The following is a 22,279-nucleotide window of genomic DNA, read 5'->3' as shown; positions in this document are numbered from 1 at the left end:
ACATTTGCAAGTGCTCCTAATGACATGATTGGAATTCAATCACGTTTGGAAGAGCTTTATTGCAGAATAGAAGTTGGGGATGAAGATGATGATCATGTTCGCATTATAGGGATTTGTGTCATGGGCGGGTTAGGAAAAACAACTCTCGCAAGACTTGTTTATACCAAAATTTCAAGTCATTTCGAAGGTAAAATCTTCTTGGCCGATGTTCGTGAAGTTGCAGAGAAACATGGACTTGTTTGTTTGCAGAAACAACTTCTTTCCCAGATTTTTCCTGAAGAAATCTTCAACTATTTTAACGTTCATGTTGGGAACGACATCATAATTTTAATGTTATCTCGTAAAATGGTTCTTATTGTTATTGATAATGCGGATAAACATACAACACTTGCGATGTTTGATCGGAAAGCGTGCTTGGTTTGGTATAGGAAGCAGAATCATCATAACAACAAGAGATGAGCATCTGCTGCAAATCTACGGAGTGACGATGTGTACAGGCCTATGAAATTGAATGCTATGGAAGCATTTCGCCTTTTCAGTCTAAAAGCTTTCAGAAATGACACACCTGCAAAGGATTTCGTTGAGCTTTCCAAGCGCGTAGTGGAATATGCCAATGGCCTTCTATTAGCTCTAGAAGTTTTGGGTTCTTTTCTCTTTGGTAGATCGAATGCATCTCAATGGAGAAGTGCTATAGAGAGAGACTTAAAAGAGAGTAACAAGGAAATAATTGACAGACTTCAGATAAGCTTTGATGGTTTAGCGGAATCAGAGAAGAACATAATTTTAGATATTGCATGCTTCTTCAAAGGAGATGACAAAGTCATGGTAACTAAAATTCTCAACGGTTGTGGCTTTTTCCTGGATATCGGAATAGATGTTCTCATCAAGATATTGATGATAACGATCGATGAACACAACAAATTGTCAATGCATGACTTACTTCAAGAGATGGGAAGGAAAATTGTTCGCCAAGAATCTTCTGATGAATCTGGAAAACGTAGTAGATTGTGGGAGGGGGAGGATGCTTATGATGTGCTAACCAAAAACACTGCATGCATTGGTACTTATTTTAAGATGTCCATTTTGCAGTTAGTAAATTTTTCTTTGTTAATTATGGATTATTACTTTGATTACCAGGCTACGGAAGCTGTTCAAGGTGTAGTCATTGATTATACAGGGTAACAATTTCACAAATCTATGTATATGTAATTGATTACTCTGTATATTGTGAAGATCATTCGTATTTTAATTCGCTTGGTTATCAGGGTCATCAATGCCCCGAACCTGAATTTTCGTGGTTTCAAGTATCTTAGTAACGAGTTAAGGCTTTTGGGATGGCATCGATATCCTTTCAAATCCTTCCCTCCAAGCTTTCAACCAGAAAACCTGGTTGCGGTTCTTCTGCCTTATAGCCGCATTGAGAAGTTGTGGAAGCCAAACTCGGTAAGAATTAATTTATTCAATAATTTGACTAAGATAACATAGGTAGTGACATTTCATATCTTTGTTTTTGTACTGTTTTGTTCGACAGCCTTTACATAAGCTAAAATTGGTCAACCTCAGAGGCTCAGAAAACCTTATGAAAATGCCAAACTTCAGTATGGCCCCAAACCTTGAAACTTTGGTTTTGGAAGGTACTGGAATTGCATATTTTCATCCAAGCATCAAGTTTCTAAGGAGACTTAAACTTTTGAATTTAAGAAACTGCAAAAATCTTAGGAGTTTCCCAACCAAAATTGGAAAGGAATCTCTTGAAACATTGATACTTTCAGGTTGTTCAAAGATTGGAAGGATTCCAGAGATTGTGGGGGAAATGGAATGTTTTAAGAGCTTTGTTTAGATGGGACTGCTATTAAAGAACTTCCCTCTTCACTTGGAAATCTCAAGAGTCTTGAGTTTCTAACTCTGGATGATTGCAGTAAGCTTGAGAGTCTCCCAAGCAGCATAGGAGGGTGTGAATTCCTCAAATTTCTTAGTCTCTCGGGCTGCTCTAGACTCGAAAACTTGCCAGACAATTTGCACCAGATAAATTCATTGGAGATTCTCAACTTAAGTGAAACTGCCATACAATCACCACCATCCTTAATTTTTCATATGAAAAATCTGAAGTTTCCTTCTATACAAGGATGCAAGGGGCCACCATCTCGAGTACGATCACATTGGCCTTTTATTTTGGGGACAACGCAAATACATTGCCGGAATTCTATGACTCGGCTTCCTGCTCTTTTGTCAGGTTTGAGTACTTTGAAAGGGCTAAACTTAAGTGACTGCAATCTTTATGATGGAGATATTCCTGATGATATTTGCAGCATGTCCTCGTTGGAAGTTCTGTGTCTTTCAGATAACAATTTCATCACCCTACCTACAACTCTGAGTCGACTTCCAAGCTTTCTCATCTATTACTGACCGACTGCAGGAGACTTAAATCGTTGCCTGACCTTCCAGCAGGCAGAAAATTATTTATAAGCGCTTGTGCTTCGTTGGAAGTAGATGCAACAAGTTCAAGTGTTAATGAATTTATTTGTGCTTTTAACTGCTTCAAATTGGCAGATTATAACAATGCAGTAGAAATGCTGAAAAGGCGCCTTAAGGTAATTTTATTTGCTCCTATGGTGTTTTATGGTAGTAGTTTGAACTTTTGAACAAATGGTGTTTTGTTTGCAGGTATCTGCAAATGGAAGAACACAACCTTTCGACATGATGATACCGGGCAGTGAAATCCCACAATGGTTTAGCCATCACTCTTGGAGTCAAACGATAAAGATCCCATTGCCTCTCAATATTCTGAATGACAGTCGATTTCTGTCTGCTGTGTTTTCTTCTCCGACTTCAAAACCGAACCTCGGAGTACAATGCACATTTCCTATAGATTTGTTATCCATGGTAGAAATTGCTCCCGACTAGCTGCACTTGTTTACTTTCATTTAGACGGGGAATCAACGTGGTTGACCGAGGACCACCTTTGGCTACATTATTTACCTTGTAACATTTTGTCTTCCATACTGGAAGTGGAATCAGAATGTGATGGAACTGAGATTTCTGGATCCAGCACAGATACAGCAAAGGAAAGTTTTGAAATTGAGATTTTATTCAAAATCTGGGGTAGTCATTCCAAAGTGAAGAAATGTGGGGTTCGGATGGTGGACGAAAAAGATTTGGAAGAGACGGACGAAAGCAGACCAAGTTCTTCAAATTTTGATGCTGGTTCCCCTGGAAAGACAATCAAGAGAAAATGGTGGAGTGTTTTATTTATTTCATTTTGTATATGTGGTTTTGTTGTATTTCGTTAGGCTAATTTGGTGTATATATGTGTGCATTGATTTGCAGGTTGAATGACAAGGCAGGTGATGGGTGGAACAAACCAAGTTTTTGTTACTACTGTCAAGCATACATAGAAGACCGCCAATCACTTGCTTAATCCATCTTCCCACTTTAGATCTTTTATGTAATAATTCCGTTAACACATTGATTGAGCATTAGTTATATTAAGGGAATTTATATCAACTGATAAGTAGAGCGTATTTAATGTTTGTTAAATCTAAAATCTCGTTGTTAACGGCTTCGTTCAAGTGATAAGCAACCTTGATATTATTTAAACAAGGTCTTAGGTTTGAGTCCTTATGTATGCATGCAATCTTTGTTGGGAGACTCACCTACCAAAGTTAGGTGCACGGCGCAGACCGGTCCGAATAAATCAGGACAAAGCTTTGGAACCGGGAGAACAGCCAAAAAGAAAATTTAAAATATCCTTTCAACAACTGCATATCACCTCGTTCAAGATAGCCTCTTAATGATTATTTGCTGAGATAAATTGAGGTACAGGTGAGGGTAGTCGCTTTTGAAAAACTTAAAAGGGTAAATTACCTAATTCTTCACTAAACTTTACTCTCTCTCTTATTTTACTCATTGTATTTTCAATTTTTCTAATTTGCTCACTGAACTTTACAGATTGAATCATTTTGCTCACCCAACCGTTAACTTTTTAACAATGTTATGACATGGCACAAGCATCAAAATGACGTTGTTTTGAAAAACTCAAATATACATCAAAATGACGTCGTTTCGAATCCTCTTTTTTCCCCCATTGTCTCTCTACTTTGCAAATAAGGTGATCGTTTACCACCAGCGGCCACTACGTTATTTTTCATTCCAGCCACCCTCTACCATCGTTGATGGTGATCGTTCGGTCTCAAAATTCATAGGCCGGTTCGTCTTTACCCTTTGAGTTTGAATCTGATGGTTGTTTCACCGGAAAATGTCTCAAAATCCGTGAATATTGATTGAAATGCTTCGGCTTCCTCACTTTCAATCTTCAATTCGTGGATTTCAGAGCAATTTTCGATAAAATGGAGGTTGGATTCATACTCAAGGTGTCAAGGCGAAGCGACCCATGAAATTTGGAATGAACGACCACCATCTACGGCAGTTGACGGTGGCATCCGGTAAACTTCTATTTTTATTTTATAATTGGGTGAGCAATATAGGGGACTAAGAGTAAAGTTCAATGAGGAACAGTGTAATTTACCCTTTATATTTTCAATTATTTTATATTAAATAATAAAAAATGACACATCATCACAACGTTAGAGAGATAACGACAAAGTAAGCAAAATGATTTAATATGTAAAATTCAGTGAGCAAATTAAAAAAATTGAATGTACGGTGAGTTAAATAAGAAAAATAGTAAAATTCAATGAAAAATTGTGTAATTTACCCAATTTAAAAGTACCATATTTTAACTTCTTTCTATAAATTTTCAATAAAAAAAATTAATTTTACATTTTCGAAATCGTTACTAACGTAAAATCATATGTTCATCCTTAATTCATTCATTTGAATTAAGGAGAAAAGATTAAACACGAAGTTTCCAAGATTCCTGAGAATATCTAAACCTTGTCTCGTTCAACTTACGATCTACGAAATTTCCGCGTCCTAACCAAGGCGACACCGCCAACTTTCAGTCATCAAAATCAAGTATTAAATGTAATATTTTTAACTAAAATATTACAAAAAAAAAAAACACTGGAACTTGTGTCTTTAAAATAGTCTATGAACTTAATTTTAATATTGTAATGCGATTAAAATATCATTTCATTATAATATATGTTCTATTTTTACTTGAATAAATATATAATATTGTCCGAATCCAGAATAACTCAGAGAATATATAATATTTTATCATTAAAATTATTATTTAAATTTTTATCTTAGCACATGTAAATTTTAATTTTTAAGATTTTACAATAATGTTAATATAAGCTGAATTAATATTCAACTTTGCCATGTGCAGCTCACATGGCTTTCCTATCCATCTACACGTATTCTCTTGTAACTCGAGATTGCTTCAGGGAAAACATTTGAATTTATGGAATTTAATTTTTGGATATCGTCGTCTAGTCAGCAGATCACAACATTAATCCATGAAGATATTCAACGTTAACCTAAGGTGAAAAGAATAGGGCTTTTATTTTATTTTATGGGGTTGTCACATTCTTCTAGATGTTCATTTTATGAATATTTTATTTCACTGCTTCGATTTTTTTCTTTTTTATTGTAATAAAGCAATCAAAGTAAAAGGTGTAGAGTTTCTTTAATTTTTTCTTGGACTCGTTGGGGAGATGTAGAAATGGTAGAATTTTCAAGTAGAATGGTTTGATAACTTCTTTGGCACATTAAATCCATACCATGGTCTCACCCAAATATTTAATTGATAAATTCGATTATAATAAATATAGAGAGAATTCATAAATAATTACATTAAAATTTAAGCACGAATCAAATTATTTCACTGATTAAAAGAATAGTTGTTATTTTCAGAGATCTCGAGTTCAAGCACCAATAATTGTAGCATGGGTGGTTGAGTATTTATTGTCAAATGATCGAAAGTATTTAAAACAAATATTACTTTGTACTAACCAAATCTTAATAAAAAGGGTAAAGTACAAAAATGGTCCCCGACTATAGGGTATTACCTTATTAAGTCCCTCAACTATTAAAAGTTATAAAATGGTCCTCTGATTATACATTGTTGCTTTGTTGAGTCCCTCGACTATTAAAAATTACAAAATGGTCACCCAACTATTCATTATGTTCCAAATTCGTCATTTTTCGTTCAAAATTTGATGGTATTCTGAGTTGGACGTTAGGATAAATTCTGATCCCCGAATATCAAATGACTGTCATATCTCAGTCATCATGTTAACATCCAACTTAGACAACCGCCAATTTTTTTTAAAGAAAATGATAAGTTTAGAACATAATGAATAGCCATGTGACCATTTTATAACTTTTAATAGTTGAGAGACTTAACAAAGTAACAATTTATAGTCAGAGTATCATTTTGTATCTTTTAATAGTCAAAAGGCTTAATAAATCAACATCCTATAGTCGATGGACCATTTGTGTACTTTACCCTAAAAAATTATACTCAAATTTAAAATATTATTCTTTTTTAAATTTCAACTTTTCATAAAACTAATGTTTCATTAAGAGTGTATTTAAACACCATAATTTAATTGCATAAAAATATAATTATTATCTTAATAATTACATAAAAATATAATTATAAACATATGCATCAATTTTATAATTTTTATTATACTAAAAGTGATTATAAAGCAGTGTCTATTTCTTAAAAATTAAAAAAATATAATTCATAGCACGAACCAACTTATCTTAATAATTAAAAGAATCATTATTGTTTCTAAAAATCATAAATTCGAGTACTAATAATTACAACAGAATAATTAAGTGTTTATCGTAAAATATTTGAAATTATTTAAAACAAAAAAGGCCACGTTTCCCTACTTTGCCTCTATAAATACTTTCCCCCATTAAAAATCCTTAAAAATATAAGCTTGGAAATCCAACTTTTTTTATCAAAGAGTTAAAACCCAGTTTTCATTTTGCTCTGTTTCAGCTTCCTCTTTACCGGTGAGTTCTATCTCCATCAAGTTCTATCATTTTCCCCTTTTTGGGGTGAATTTCTTTGATCATGTTCATCTGTGTATACAATGATAAAGGAGAGGTTTTTTATTTTCAATTTGGGTTCTTGGTTCTTGAATTTATTCAGTATTTTAGAGATAATTTTCTTCTTGAAAGAGGAGGAAGAGAGAAGAAATGGGAATAAAGAGGATAGCGATTTGGTTAATTATAGCTGTGAATATTGGTGTTCGTTACATTGTTTTCCTAGCTATTTCAAAATGAAAATATGTAAACTTCATTAAAATAAAAGTATGGTAATGATAAATCATATTGCTATTTGATATTCTGGAGTTAAAAATAAGAAATCCATGTATTTACAGTTAGTGATACGATCACCTCCTTTCTCATGGTTTCTCTGTATTTCTAATGATCCTCTGTCTTTGTGTTTTGAGATCGGTTCTAAACTGTTTACACCTTGCAGAATGGCTATGGAACCAAACTTGATTGTGCAAGAATCAGACTTTGGGCCTGATGGAGATACTTCACTCAAGCACAAATGGAATTCGATATCAGAACCAACGACAGACCTTGAAATGGATTCCAGCTGCTTTGATTGCAGCATTTGCTTTGATTCGGCAAAAGATCCAGTAGTCACCCTTTGTGGTCACTTGTACTGCTGGCCCTGCATTTACAAGTGGCTTCACATCCGAACCTCTTCCCTCGATGCCGACCACCGGCAACCGAAGAACTGTCCCGTCTGCAAGGCGAGCATCTCTTCCGGTTCATTGATTCCCCTCTACGGTCACGGCACATCTTCACAGTCTCAACGCAAGAATCCCTATTCAGACATGGCCATTCCCCAAAGGCCGTCTCCTACGTCGAACATTACGGCCGCTTCGTCATTGTTTCGTAACCAGCAATACTTCCCTCACCCTCACGGAGGATATGCAACCTTGCCATCATCCGACCTCGGTGGTATTGCGATGACGAATTTGTTCCATCCGATGATTACGATGTTGGGAGAAATGGTGTATGCTAGGATGTTCGGGAGCTCGAACACGAGTATGTTTGCATATCCTAACCAAGCTTCGTACCCTTCTCTAAGGAACAATAATCTTAGTATGAGAAGGCAAGAGATTCAGGTAGACAAATCTCTTGGTAGAGTGTCCATGTTTCTTTTCTGTTGCATCATTCTTTGCCTTCTCTTGTTTTGAGAAGTAGTGGATTTTAGCTTGTACAGTTGCCAAAATGAAGAAGAAGATAAGTTATTGTTGGAAAATTTGTCAGGAACCCACTTGTGTAAGGTTTCTCTCTGAAATATATGTACATAGTACTATAATTTTTTAAGAACTTGAAATCTGCAGGCTTAGATCCTATGATTTTATTACTCATTTTTTCTACATCCGAATTCTATGGAGTAGTTATCTTAAAACATATATTATCTTGTATTTACCTCATATTAATAAAAAAATCTATGAAGTAGTTGTGTGTATATATATATTAGTTTGTATATCCGATTTACATGTTACTTGTTGGATGATTTGATGTTATTATAATTTAAAAAATAAAAATATACTTAACATTATTTATTTCAAAATTATTTATTAGCTAAATAAATATGATATTTGTTGGACGTATAAATAATTGTCAATATATGTACGTGCATAGTAATATAATTTTTGAAGGGACGTTACCCTATCATATAAAAGTCTTGTTTTCTCTTTAATTTAAAAATTATAATATGTACTAAATATCCCTTACAGGTAAGATACATATAAGTAATTATTCACTGAACAATTTTGGTATGGAATTCATTACACCTTACGGTTTTCTTAGTATTTATTTGTAGACTTGTGATGGTTATTATCATGTTATCGTATAAATAATAATGTTTTAATTCGAATTATCTAAGGAGAGTATGTTTTCTTTTGTTATTGAGATCACTCATAAGCGTTTAACACGTTTTACATATTAAATAATTATAATGTTAAAATTCATTACACGTTTTGTGTTAAATTATTATAAATAAATTTAATCGATTATTAATTAGTAGGTATGGTTTTGGTATATAGATTCCCAGCCTAAAATGGCTTGAATCAAAGCCTTTGATTATAAAAACTTTAATGGTTGAAGGGTTGTTCTCTTTTGACCTTTATCTATTGAGGTGGTTGGTGTCCCCTTTTCACCCAATTAAAACTCACTTCATTATTCTTTATATGGTAAGGTTAAGTAAAGGAAAGAAATACCCAAAAAGTTGATCCGCCTAACTTTTAAGAAACTAAGCACAAACTCCATTCCCCATAGAAAGAGCAGTTGAGTTGACCCCTTCAACAGGAAACAAAGAGTATTTTATTACTTCCGGTAAATGAAATTAGTCTAAAAATGGACTTTCACGTTCGCCTACCGTAGTTTATATACACTGTCGGATGCATGTAGGACTCAGGGTGGGCACGTATCTATTTTGGAATTCGAATTTTTGAATCTGACACTATCTCTATATATATATATATATATATATATTGAAATTAGTATGAAAAATGGAAGTTGGAAGCTACCTTTTCTCACATGAAAGTCTACAAATTTGATTTCCATTGTGATAATATTATAGTCGGTCATAGTATCATCTGTCATTTGTCAGACTGATCATTCTTTTTCTTAACTCATCAAGTCATGCATGCTCTCACGAAACATCTACGTACTTTACAATTACTTATTTTATGTTTATTTGGTACGTTAAATGCTTATTTGGAATAAATTAAATGTTAAAGATAATCGAAAGAAGGAAGACTGAAATCCCGAACTGTTGGTCTATCATCGCAACTGGATACGTGAATAAGAACAATATGGAGAAGGCTTTTGAGTGCTTTAAGGAAGCTCTTGCTATAGAGGCTGAAAATCAACTATGGAGGCCAAAACAAAGTGTAATTTCGAGCATTTTGAGTTGGCTAGGCGAGAACGGAGAAGTCGAAGATGCAGAAGCTTTTGTAAAATTGTTGAGAATCAAGGTTCCTGCGAATAGAGAAATGTATCATGCACTCTTGAAGGCATACGTCAGAAATGGCAAAGAAGTAGAGCGCCTTTTGCAGAGCATGAAGGATGATGAAATAGACGAAGATGAGGAAACGATAAATGTCATTAGCCTTCGAAACCAAAACTCTTAAATGGTTTATAATATGACAGTATCCTTAATATATCAATGTTCAAAGTCTTTATTAGTTTCTAATAACGTTCACACATTCTATAAATATAATCATTTAAACACGTCTTTAAAGAAGATAATATTCTCTTTTATTATCGTGATCACTCAATAAATTCATAATGTGACTATTGCTTAAAATAAAAATTGATGGAAAAACTATACAAAAGTGCAAATACTAATTTTTATTACTCCTATAAGGTAAAGAAATAAAATTGTCCAAATCAATTTAAAATTTAGGGTAAATTATAAAAATAGTCTCTAAACTTTTAGGGTGTTTGTATTTTGGTCATCCAACTTTTGTAACTTGCAATATAGTCCCTAAACTTTTGGTCCTATAAGTAATATATCAATAAGCTAAACAGAATCCATGCGAAATTTGAATCAACATTGTAAAAGTAGATTAAATGTGGTAAACATGAAGCGATGAGCCTAACTTCCGATCCATCTTTCAGCTGAATTTCAACCTATGTTTATCCTTTTTCCCTCCGATGACTTTATTTAACACTACAAATAAACAATGAAAAATAAAAAAAATATAGTGAAGCAAAGAGAAACAGGTATTTTACCAAGGTGTTCGATGCTTTAACGAATCGCGGGCGACTCCTTAGCTAAGATAAGCACTTCCAGAAGCCTATTATATTACCAAAGGAAAAATGGAAACGGTGAAGCAGTGGGAGTGGGAGAGGATAGATAAATGAAAGAGAAATAGTTTCTGGAGAGAAAACGAAGGCTCTTGGGGAATTGATCTGAGTCGGGAGATTGGGAGAGAGAGATTTAGAGCCCCGAATAGAGAGACGAAGGGGTGCGGGTTCGTAGGGTCGGGTGAATACTAAGCCAAATAACATCAAATTTGATGCTTTTTAATTAAGATTTAAAATTTATAAACAAAAAATATAACATTAGAAGGATTTAACTCTCATTTAAAAATTTGATTAGACTCAACTTCAAATATAATATTAAAATCTAATACCTTCATCTTTTAATCAAGCATGTGCATTGCATTAAGTTAAACAATGGCTTCCCAAGCCAAGACAATTCCCAGCTGAAAATCCAAGCCAAAACTGAACATGGATTTCTTAAGACAAATCTCTTTCTTAGAATGAAAATAAAAAACCCTTTCTTCTCTGCCTTTTTAACACTTCCTCAGCTTCTACTCCACTCCACTTCCCCCAAAAGCTCCCACCTCTCTCTCCCCCTCTGTAAATTTTCTTCCTTTACACATTCTTAGAACTCTTGTTTAATTCTAAGTTCAGAATAATGAGGGGTCCTTTGAGAGCAGTACTAGAGAGGTATCCGTCAAGTGATGGAACTACAGCAAATGAAGGGATCATTAGGCACAACAGGAAATGTAGGGATGTTGCATTTCTTGTCATTTTTATAGCATTTTGGGTTGCTATGATCGTTAACTCTAGCTTTGGGTTTAACCAAGGAAACCCATTGAGGTATTCTTTTTTCATTTTTTTCCTCTGGTTTCTTTTAATGAAGATTTACTGACGTCAGACAGAATAATGATTATCTTACAGGCTAGCTCCAACAGATGATTCACAAGAGAAAATTCGCCCAAAAACCAGAGAAAAAGTCGCTAGGGTTTAATAAAATATTATAAAAGTCAATCATCCTAAAATCAGTCCACAAGCCAGACTGTTATAGCCAAAAAATCGTCTTTATTCGAATTTTGCCAAAAATAGCAAAATCCCGAAAATCACTCTAAATTGAAATTCGAAATAAAATAAGCAATCTCTAAAAAATCCAGCCTAAATCAGATTTAAATTGACTTCCTAATTGACAATCGAAATATTACCATAAATAGTAAAAAATATATAAATCTAATGATTCGGAGGTGAAAATGGCAGAATTTAAGATTGAAAAAAGGCCACATGGAGCGTAGCTCATGTGGAGAGCGTGCGCGTCGAAAAGAGCTTTCCGGATTGGGGTCTTATGCGCGATTCTGACACCTGTAGTCAAAGTTATGGCCAAAAGACTGAAACACACTCAAAACGACCTCAATGAGGAACATGTCACAATCAATTCCCGTCTTTGTGCTGATTTGCCAACTCATGGTATCTCACCACCATCAAGGTACAATCTGACAGCTCAGCATCATCTGTCTCGGATCCCCTACATCATTTACACACTTCATATTCTCGTTGAATCCCAAAATGGGAACTTTTTATTTTGGTAGAGATCGTATTCTTTGGGGTCCTTTTTTATGGTATGTTTTGTTTATCGCATGAATCAGATTCCTTGTTTTAGTTTATTTTTATAACTCTAATGGGTGTCTTCCATTTTGTTAAGCAGCATTTCTTTGCTTAATAAGTATTTTCACTTGTTGGTTGGTTGCTAAGAAAATTGAGGAAAATAATAGAAAATGGATGACACATCATTGGGAATTGCTTTCTCAATTAGGTTAGAGTTGTTGAATATATGAACTGCAAAACTACACCGTTAGCACTGACTATAAATATAAACAGTAATTAAAAGGAACAGATTCGTAAACCGTGTCGTGGTATAACCACTGTCTTAGAAACTAAGGTTTTTTATTTAATTTAGGAAAAACTGTTTAATTTCTGATAACTCTCATAAACCAGCTGTTATCATTTAAATTTAAACAGTCCTCAGCAGCCTATAAATATCAGTTGAAATCTTTCACATATTTCCATTTATTTTTTTCAAAGAGAAATCACGTATTACTACGAGCACGACCACGAGCCGAGACGGACGACGGTGCACAAGAGGCCCCCTTGTTCTCTTTCACTCAACAAGGAAGTGGGAAAACCAAACCATAAATACCCATTCCCAATAGTATTTCCAATACTATGTGAGATTGAGTATTACCAACAAGAGTTATAAGCAAAAGATCAAGTGCTTCCGTTTATTAGAAGCTCAGGCTCGCTGTCTGACTAACTATTGGGATTATTCCCCAAGTTTCACTTAGGTTAGAGGTTTCATTTATGTATTGTAGCTTAATTCAGTTTGAACTAGTCCGCTTTCATTCAACTTGTTCTATTCTCTCTTTTTTATTTTGATATTTCCTATGTTGGATGGCGATATCAGGCTTACATACGGGCTAGACTACAAAGGGAATGTATGTGGTGACAAGCATGCTCATCCAGTCATCCTGGCCTTCATCAGTTGGAACTCAAATATTGGTGAATCCGAATCAGGTTTATCAAAGTGGTGTGAAGGACAGCCACTTCGAATTGTCTAATGCTCGGAGTATATGCTTGTTGGATTGCCCTACTCCGTTAGAAGATTCACTAAGTTGGGTCTGTGATTATCCAGAGCCAGAGGGGGATATCCACATCCCAATGGATGATTGGATTGATAGAAATTACGATTATTATGAACTTCTTACACCAGAAATGAGAAATGCTTCTCTCCAACTTCAGGGTCCATGTTACCTGGTTATATTTCCGAGTGTGAATGGTAGGTAAACTGGAAATGATTGTTTGAAGGTTTAATATTTATTATCAAAGCATACACATGTTTTCTTTTACCATCTCAAGAATTATTATGCATGCTTTTTCAGTTTACTGGGGTTGCCAATTTATTGCTCGTGCTTCAAACGCATCTTTGCGGCACTGGAAACAGATGGGTGGAGTGGATATCAGTGAAGATATTGTGATAGATAAATCTATTCACAGTTTTACTGATTCTCGGTCATCTGTCTTAAAGGTTGAGCAACTTTCCTGCCACACCTTTTTTGCTTATAAAGGATGTATCTTAATTATGTTGGATATATCAACTTCTTGCCTTTCAAAAAGTTCCATTATCAACTTTGTGAAATTTTAATCTAGAACTTAAAGTTATCTGATGTATTTGCAGCGTTACATGGCTGATATATGAAAGTCATGGCCTGTATTGATAGTTTGCGGTGGGATATTGCCACTATTTCTTGCAATATTATGGCTGTTAATGATTCGCCATTTCGTCGTTGCTATGCCTTGGATCACAGTTGCCCTCTTTAACATTCTCATAATAATGGTTACGATGTTTTACTACTTAAAAGGTTAGAAATGTACCTCTTACCTTCTTGTTGTCTTTACTGCATGCCATAAATTTTGTCTATGGGTTTTTAATATATGGACTACTATTTTCAATACAATGATAAATTTATCTTTTCTTCTTGCTTTTAGCTGGATGGATTGGGAACGATGCCGTCTCCCCTATCATTGGTGATCACGATCCGTACATACGTGTGTTTGGACGAGTGGGTTATTGCTTTTGTCTTCCTTGGGACGCTTTTGTTATACTGGGGGTATATTGTTTTTATTACATTCTTCTGAACTTTTGCTTCTTTCAGGAACTAAATCATCTACGTTCTGTTGCGATTCTTATGACATTTGTTATGGTTCTGTCTCTCCTCACATCAATTGCAATCATTCGACGCATCCTAATGGGAACATCAGTCCTCAAGGCAAGTGTGTTCTAATTACCATATGTAGTGCTTTCAGTATCTAGGAACATTCAAATAATTCAACCACTTAAGACGATCTGCGTTAGCATCAGCTAGTGCGACTTAGAATAGTCTTTCAAGACTTCCAGTTTTAATTTTATTTTTGATAAACTCGAAAGAACTAAAAAGTTATATTATGCTTCTGACTGTACACAGGTTGCTGCAAAGGTTATAGGAAGCACTGATAATTTTTCCAATCATACCATATTTGATTCTTGCAATCTTTTACATGTTCTGGATATCAGCTGCCCTCCATCTGTTCAGTTCAGGGCAGGTTGTCCAGAATAACTGTAATACCAACTGCTGTGCTTATGATCTTGTCTCGAAAAAGGTGAACTGCGATCATTGTTGTGGTTATAGCATCCATTACACCCCTCATATTGCTGTTGCAATCTTCTTCCACCTGTTTGGTTGTTATTGGGCTACAAATTTTTTTATAGCATGTTCTTCCACTGTGATTTCCGGTTCTGTTGCCTCTTACTATTGGACTCGTGGTGAAACATCGGTAAGTTACTAAGCTACGTTATCGTTTTAGAAGGGTACATGTTTCTGTGGGGAAACAAACAACTAAATTTACCATGCTTCGAGTATATGTCAAACTAATTTACCATGTATATTTCAAAGTAACATACGTCGAACTAATTTACCATGTATATGTCGAATTAACATATCAATTACTTAGTATATATTTGTAAGTCGTTTAGTAATGAAGTAAAGAATAGGTTTATGGGTATGCACATCACGTTACGTAATAATTTCTCTCTCTTAATTTTTAAAGGAATTTATTTCAAATGATTTATTCTTTTCCTGATTATTTTTGTGGTTCAATCTTGTAGCCAGAGATCCCAATTCTTCCTGTTTTTGCCTCTATGAAGCGGCTTGTAAGATACAACCTTGGGTCTGTGGCTCTTGGCTCATTGATTGTGTCTTTCGTGTTGGTTTTTTAGCAAAGTCTCATATTGGTTGTGTATAAGGAGGATGAGAAATTCTTTTGTTATAAATAGAGTCATCCTCCTCCTTAGTCAAGCATCCCACAAATATAAGCCTTCTTCACTATTAAAGGCTATTTGTACTCTTTTTCTCTTGTAATATTTCCTCTACTAGTGAAATATTATTTTAGTAGTGTTCGAGGAGGTAGGTATAATTTTGGCCTAACTTCGTTAAATTTTGGTGTTCTCTTTATGTCTATTTAATAGCTATTGTCGGGTATAGTTGTTAATTATTGTCCTATTCAAATTACTTGTCTTGGTAGTTCTGTCTAAGGAAAGTGGGTTTTAAGAGGGATCATTGTGACCCCTACTCTTTCCTGTGAATCTACTTTGGGGTGATTTTTAGTACAATCGTTTTCGCATTAGTCACCTAGATAATAGTTTTCAAGGTGGATTTGTTATTATTGGTGGAAATTAACCCGAATTCCACAACAATTGGTATCAGAGCTCTTGGTTTATTTTAGTATGCTGTGTGGTTGTGGCTTAGGCTGATCTTCCACATAAGAAAAAATTTCTTGATATAATTTGACAGCTATTAAATAGAATTTGTAGCAGAAATGACAGACGCAACAAAAACATCCACATCGTCGTCAGCAGTTGTGACAAATGTTAGATTTACAGTGGAGATTTTTTATGGCACCGGTCATTTCGGCATGTGGCAAAGTGAGGTTCTAGATGTCCTATTTCAGCAGGGTCTAGACATTGCTATTGAAGGAGAGAACCCAGATGATGTTGAGGAGAAAGAATGAAAGAGGATCAATAGATTGGCATGTGGTACTATTCGATGAAAGAGGATCAATAGATTGGCATGTGGTACTATTCGATCGTGTCTTTCTAGAGAGTAGAAGTATGCATTTTCTAAGGAAACTTCTGCAAGTAAATTGTGGAATGCACTGGCGGAGAAATTTTTGAAGAAAAGTGGTCAGAACAAGCTCTACATGAAAAAAAGATTGTTCCGCTTCAACTATGTACCAAGTACCACTATGAATGATCACATTACTAGCTTTAATCAGCTGGTGACTGATCTGATGAATATGAACGTGACTTTTGAAGATGAAGATCTGGCTCTGATATTGATGGGATCACTTCCTGATGAGTTTGAGTATATTGAAACTACTCTACTCCATGGGAAAGTTGATGTGTCTCTCAGTGAAGTAACTGCTGCCTTGTATAGTTATGAATCGAGAAAGAAAGACAAACAAGAAAATACAAGTGTCGAAGCAGAAGCTCTTGTTGTTAGAGGTCGTTCGAAGAGTCAGAATAAAGGAAGAAGAGTGAGATCGAAGTCAAAGTCCAGATTGAGCAAAGATGAATGTACCTTTTATCGAGAAAAAGGGCACTAGAAGAAAGAATGTCCCAGGCTAAAGAACAAAGGCAAACCTGAAAGGGGAAAGGCTGTCTCAGAATCAAATGTGGTCGAGTATGATGATGCAGATTCAGATTTCGCATTCGCTGCTACGCCATCAACCAGCTATTCCAGTTCATGGTTGTTAGATTCAGCTTGTAGCTACCATATGACCCCCAATAGAGAATGGTTCTTTGATTTTAAAGAACTAAAAGGTGGAATTATCTACACAACAAATAATTCCCCTCTTGACACACTTGGGATTGGTTCAATTCGCTTGAGGAATCAGGATGGATCAATCAGAACCTTAACAGGTATCCATTATGTACCAGATTTAATGAGAAATCTCATCTCTGTGGGAACCTTAGAGTCAAAAGGTTTAGAAGTGAGGGCAAAAGATTGGATTATGAGGATTATCTCTGGTGCATTGGTGATAATGAAGGGATTCCGAAAAAGAAACAATGTGTATTACTTTCTGGGTAGTACAATTGTTGGGACAGCAGCAGTGGCAGCTTTTACTGATGAACAGGAGTCAGAAGCAACCAGGTTATGGCATATGCGCTTGGGGCATGTTGGTGAAAAATCCTTGAAATTGTTGATAGATCAAGGATTATTGAAGGGTGCTCGGGCTTGCAAATTAGCTTTTTGTGAGCATTGCATCAAAGGGAAGAAGACGAGGGTGAAATTTGGAATAGCAATCCATGATACTAAAGGTATTTTGGATTATGTTCATTCAGATGTATGGGGGCCTTCCAAGACAACTTCATTGGGAGGAACACACTATTATGTCACCTTTGTTGATGATTTTTCCCGGAGAGTTTGGGTGTATACAATGAAGACAAAGGATGAGGTGCTAGGATTTTTCCTTAAATGGAAAAAAGATGGTAGAGACTCAAACAGGCAGAAAAATCAAACGTCTCCGTACAGACAATGGTGGAGAGTACAAAAATGATCCATTTCTGAAAGTCTGTGAAGAAAAAGGTATTGTCAGGCACTTCACTGTCATAAGTACACAACAGAATGGGGTGGCAGAGCGTATGAATCGAACATTAGTGGAGAAGGTTCGGTGTATGTTGTCTAATGTTGGGTTAGGCAAAGAATTTTGGGCTGAGGCTTTGGTCTATGTTTGTCACTGTCAAAAGTACACCACAACAGAATGGGGTAGCAGAGCGTATGAATCGAACATTAGTGGAGAAGGTTCGGTGTATGTTGTCTAATGCTGGGTTAAGCAAAGAATTTTGGGCTGAGGCTTTGGTCTATACTTGTCTCCTTATCAACCGCTTACCATCGACTGCTATTGGTGGTAAAACACCATTAAAGAAATGGTTTGGAGTACCTGCTACAGATTATGATGCCTTACATGTGTTTGGTTCCACTGCATACTACCATGTTAAGGAGTCAAAGCTGGACTCAAGAGCAAAGAAGGCGATCTTTATGGGGATCACCTCTGGTGTGAAAGGCTATCGTCTTTGGTGTCCAGAAACAAAGAAAATAATCTTTAGCAGAGATGTTACCTTTGATGAATCTACCATGTTGAGAAAGGTGACTTCAGAAAAATTGGAACAGACAGATGGAACTCCCAAACAGGTGGAGTTTGAAGGAAGCAGAATTGACACAGCCAGTAAAGAAATTGATGTTGACTCTCCTATGGTAGAAGAAGAGTCAGATGAAGAAGAGGTTCAGACCCAAGAACCTCCACAGCAACATGAATCAATTGCACTCAGAAAGGGAAAGAGAACCATTAGACAACCTGCTCGTTATGCTGATATGGTCTCTTTTGCATCACCAATTGCAATTGATGACGTTCCTGCCACTTTTAATAAAGCAGTCCAAAGTTCAGAACATAAAAAGTGGAGGATCGCCATGAATGAAGAAATACAATCCCTTCAAAAGAATCAGACGTGGAAACTAGCTAGTCTTCCGAAGGGAAAGAAGATAATTGGGTGCAAGTGAGTATATGCAAAGAAAGATGGATTTCCTGACAAGAATAACATCCGCTACAAAGCAAGATTGGTGGCTAAAGGCTACGCTCAAACGGAGGGAGTTGATTATAATGAAGTATTTTCTCCAGTTGTAAAACATTCCTCCATCAGAATTTTGTTGGCTTTGGTAGCACAGTTGGATTTGAAACTAGTTTAGATGGATGTAAAACTGTATTTTTACATGGAGACTTGGATGAGAAAATCTACATGACACAGCCAGATGGATTCAAAGTTGCTGAAAAAGAAGAGATGGTGTGCAAATTAGAAAAATCGCTATACGGATTGAAGCAATCTCCAAGGCAGTGGTACAAGCGATTTGACAAGTTTATGATAGGGCAGAAGTACACAAGAAGCAAATATGATCATTGTGTGTATTTACGCAAGCTACAAGATGGATCCTATATATATCTTCTTCTTTATGTTGATGATATGCTGATAGCTTCCAGGAGTCAGACAGAAATTGCGAAACTAAAGACTCAATTGAACAGGGAGTTTGAGATGAAGGATCTTGGTGAAGCAAAGAAGATTCTAGGCATGGAGATATCAAGGGATAAGAAATTGGGGAGGCTTTGTTTGTCTCAGAAAGAATATCTGAGGAAGGTACTAAAACATTTTGGCATGAATGAGAAGTCAAAACCAGTTAGTACACCTCTTGCTCCTCATTTCAAGCTCGGTGCATCCATGTCACCTAAGGATGATGTAGAACGGGAATACATGTCAAAGGTTCCATATGCAAGTGATGTTGGTAGCTTGATGTATGCAGTGGTGCGTACGAGACCCGATATTTCACAGGCAGTTGGGGTTGTGAGCAGGTATATGCATGATCCTGGAAAGGAGCATTGGCAAGCTGTGAAATGGATTCTGCGGTATATTCTGAACACCGTAGATGTTGGTTTGGTCTTTCAGCAGGACAAACAAGATGGTCAGTGTGTAGTTGGGTATTGTGATTCAGACTATGCAGGTGATTTGGACAAGCGTCGATCAACTACTGGTTATGTGTTTACTTTTGCAAAGGCACCAGTCAGTTGAAAGTCCACCTTACTGTCAACAGTGGCTTTGTCTACTACAGAGGCAGAGTATATGGCAATTACAGAGGCTGTGAAGGAGGCAATTTGGCTTCAAGGGTTGCTTGGTGAATTAGGAATGGAACAAAAGCACATCAAATTGCATTGTGATAGTCAGAGTGCTATTCATTTAGCAAAGAACCAGGTTTACCATGCAATGACGAAGCACATCGATGTTCGATATCACTTTGTACGAGAGATTCTAGAAGAAGGCGGAGTCATAATCCAGAAGATTCGGACCACTGAGAATTCTGCTGATATGTTGACAAAAGTGGTAACTGTGGTCAAGTTTAAACATTGATTAGACTTGATCAATATTGTTACAAATTGAAAGATGAATTTGTAGACACTCTGAAGATTGAATTTTTAAGAGATGTGTGTGGAATTTGCCAAGGTGGAGATTTGTTGGTTTTTTGGCAAAGTCCCACATTGGTTGTGTATAAGGAGGAGGGAAAATTCTTTTGTTATAAATAGTCATCCTCCTCCTTAGTTAAGCATCCCACAAATATAAGCCTTCTTCACTATTAAAGGCTATTTGTACTCTTTCTCTCTTTGTAATATTTCCTCTACTAGTGAAATATTATTTTAGTAGTGTTCAAGGAGGTAGGTATAATTTTGGCCTAACCTCGTTAAATTTTGGTGTTCTCTTTATGTCTATTTAATAGCTATTGTCGGGTATAGTTGTTGTTAATTATTGTTCTATTAAAATTACTTGTCTTGGTAGTTCTGTCTAAGGAAAGTGGGTTTTAAGAGGGACCATTGTGACCCCTCCTCTTTCCTAGGAATCTACTTTGGGGTGATTTTTAGTACAATCGTTTTCATACTAGTCACCTAAATAATAGTTTTCAAGGTGGATTTGTTATTATTGGTGGAAATTAACCCGAATTCCACAACATTTCGTGGAATCAATCCGTTTCATTCTTGAGTCATTTCGTCGGAAACTCAAAGTTTCTGGCACCACACCTGATAGTTGGCTCGGAAAGATTGGGTATCATACTTCAAAGGGATGCCTGGGATGTGTCGAGTGGACAATCAAATCAGTAAACCGAAACGCTTATATAATGGTAATCTTCCAGAACCAGTTTTGAAAAAAAAAACCCGAAAATTGTATGAAAGCAAGTGCTTCCAAGAAAAATGAATATCTGAAGCAACATAGGATGTTGTTCATGCTCTAACACTAGTTATTTACTTGCATACTAGAAGTAAAACGACAAGTAAAACAAAAGCTGGCTCTCTATCGAACCTTCTTATGCAACTCGTTTTTATAACATTTTGAATACATTCTAATAGGACTACTCACCAGGTTGCTGTTAGTACATTTATTTTTTGTTTTGTTTCGAGTCTGAACTTTTTCTTAAATTATAAACTTATTGTTCTTGCAGATTGCCATAACAGGGGAAAGCTTCTGTAGGTCTTCTGCAACTGCAACCGAATTGATCATGAATAACATTCTTCGGATAGAGAGGGTGAATGTGATTGGAGATGTTATCCTATTTCTCGGAAAGTTGTTTGTCAGCCTATCGAGCGCTGTTTTTGGTTTCCTTGTGTTGGATACTCACAAGTATAGTTCCGGTCATAACAAATTATCCTCCCCATTGTTTCCCGTGATGGTATGTTACCTAATCGCTGTTCTTCTAATTCGTTTCATAGGCGAGATATGAACATATTAAGCTCTATAATCATATTGATAATGAGAAAATGCTGCCGACATAATGTTTTTACAGGTTTGCTGGGCTCTTGGTTATGTTGTTGCAACTCTCTTCTTTGCTGTGGTGGAGATGTCGATTGATACCCTGATTCTTTCGTTCTGCCAGGATTCGGAGGAGCACCAAGGGACAGCCCAATTCGCACCTCTCCTTCTCGTGGAAACGCTAAACGACCGAAATGACACGCAGAGACTTTTGAATCCATGAATCTTTAATATATTATAGTGTTCTTAAATCTCGTTCTCATTGTCAGTTCAACTTTTGGTTTCTCCTTATATAAATCTTTTAGAAGTTTGTATATATTTGATAGCCATTGCCATAAGATTTCGGTGTGAGCAATATGTAAGCTCAAACCAACGACTGGACAATTTTTGCATCGTTGTTTAGTCCTGTTGTATGGAACATTTATGGCTGAAGGTAGTAAAGCAAAGCTCATGAAAAATGGTTTGCTATTATATTGTTCGGAATTAATGTGTAGAAGTGATTTTGTCATGATCGGTAAATCGTGAACTAGATAACATTCCGAGTCTTCTTTATGTACTTGTCTGCAACGATATTTGGTATCTAGATTGATGTTACAAATCCGTGCTACAACGTACATATTACAATCTGTG

At 35.8% G+C, this 22,279-nt stretch overlaps 2 protein-coding genes, 1 long non-coding RNA gene and 1 pseudogene across 3 annotated transcripts; all 4 read left to right on the top strand.

The window, feature by feature from the left end:
* Nucleotides 1–282: 282 nt before the first annotated feature.
* LOC120147856 (disease resistance protein RUN1-like) lies at nt 283–1,182 on the top strand. Its single transcript, XM_039161127.1, has 2 exons — nt 283–1,050; nt 1,138–1,182. Exons 1-2 carry the CDS (start codon nt 502–504, stop codon nt 1,180–1,182), a joined length of 594 nt encoding a protein of 197 aa, XP_039017058.1. The 5' UTR covers nt 283–501.
* Nucleotides 1,183–1,287: 105 nt separating this feature from the next.
* Nucleotides 1,288–3,484, top strand: LOC120148300. Its single transcript, XR_005518358.1, has 4 exons — nt 1,288–1,443; nt 1,532–2,591; nt 2,665–3,235; nt 3,328–3,484. It is a non-coding gene; the product is annotated as an uncharacterized LOC120148300 (long non-coding RNA).
* A 3,359-nt stretch (nt 3,485–6,843) lies between these two features.
* Nucleotides 6,844–8,153, top strand: LOC120148294 (E3 ubiquitin-protein ligase RMA3-like). The gene is made up of 2 exons (XM_039161457.1): nt 6,844–6,933; nt 7,406–8,153. Exon 2 carries the CDS (start codon nt 7,407–7,409, stop codon nt 8,136–8,138), a length of 732 nt encoding a protein of 243 aa, XP_039017388.1. The 5' UTR covers nt 6,844–6,933; nt 7,406; the 3' UTR covers nt 8,139–8,153.
* A 3,159-nt stretch (nt 8,154–11,312) lies between these two features.
* On the top strand, nt 11,313–22,001 carry LOC120148258 (annotated as a pseudogene).
* The last annotated feature ends 278 nt before the right edge of the window (nt 22,002–22,279 follow it).

Source organism: Hibiscus syriacus, unplaced genomic scaffold (genome assembly GCF_006381635.1).
Source record: "Hibiscus syriacus cultivar Baekdansim isolate YM2019G1 unplaced genomic scaffold, ASM638163v2 tig00002655_pilon, whole genome shotgun sequence".
Lineage (NCBI taxonomy): Eukaryota > Viridiplantae > Streptophyta > Magnoliopsida > Malvales > Malvaceae > Hibiscus > Hibiscus syriacus.
This window is presented reverse-complemented; position numbering and strand designations above follow the sequence as displayed.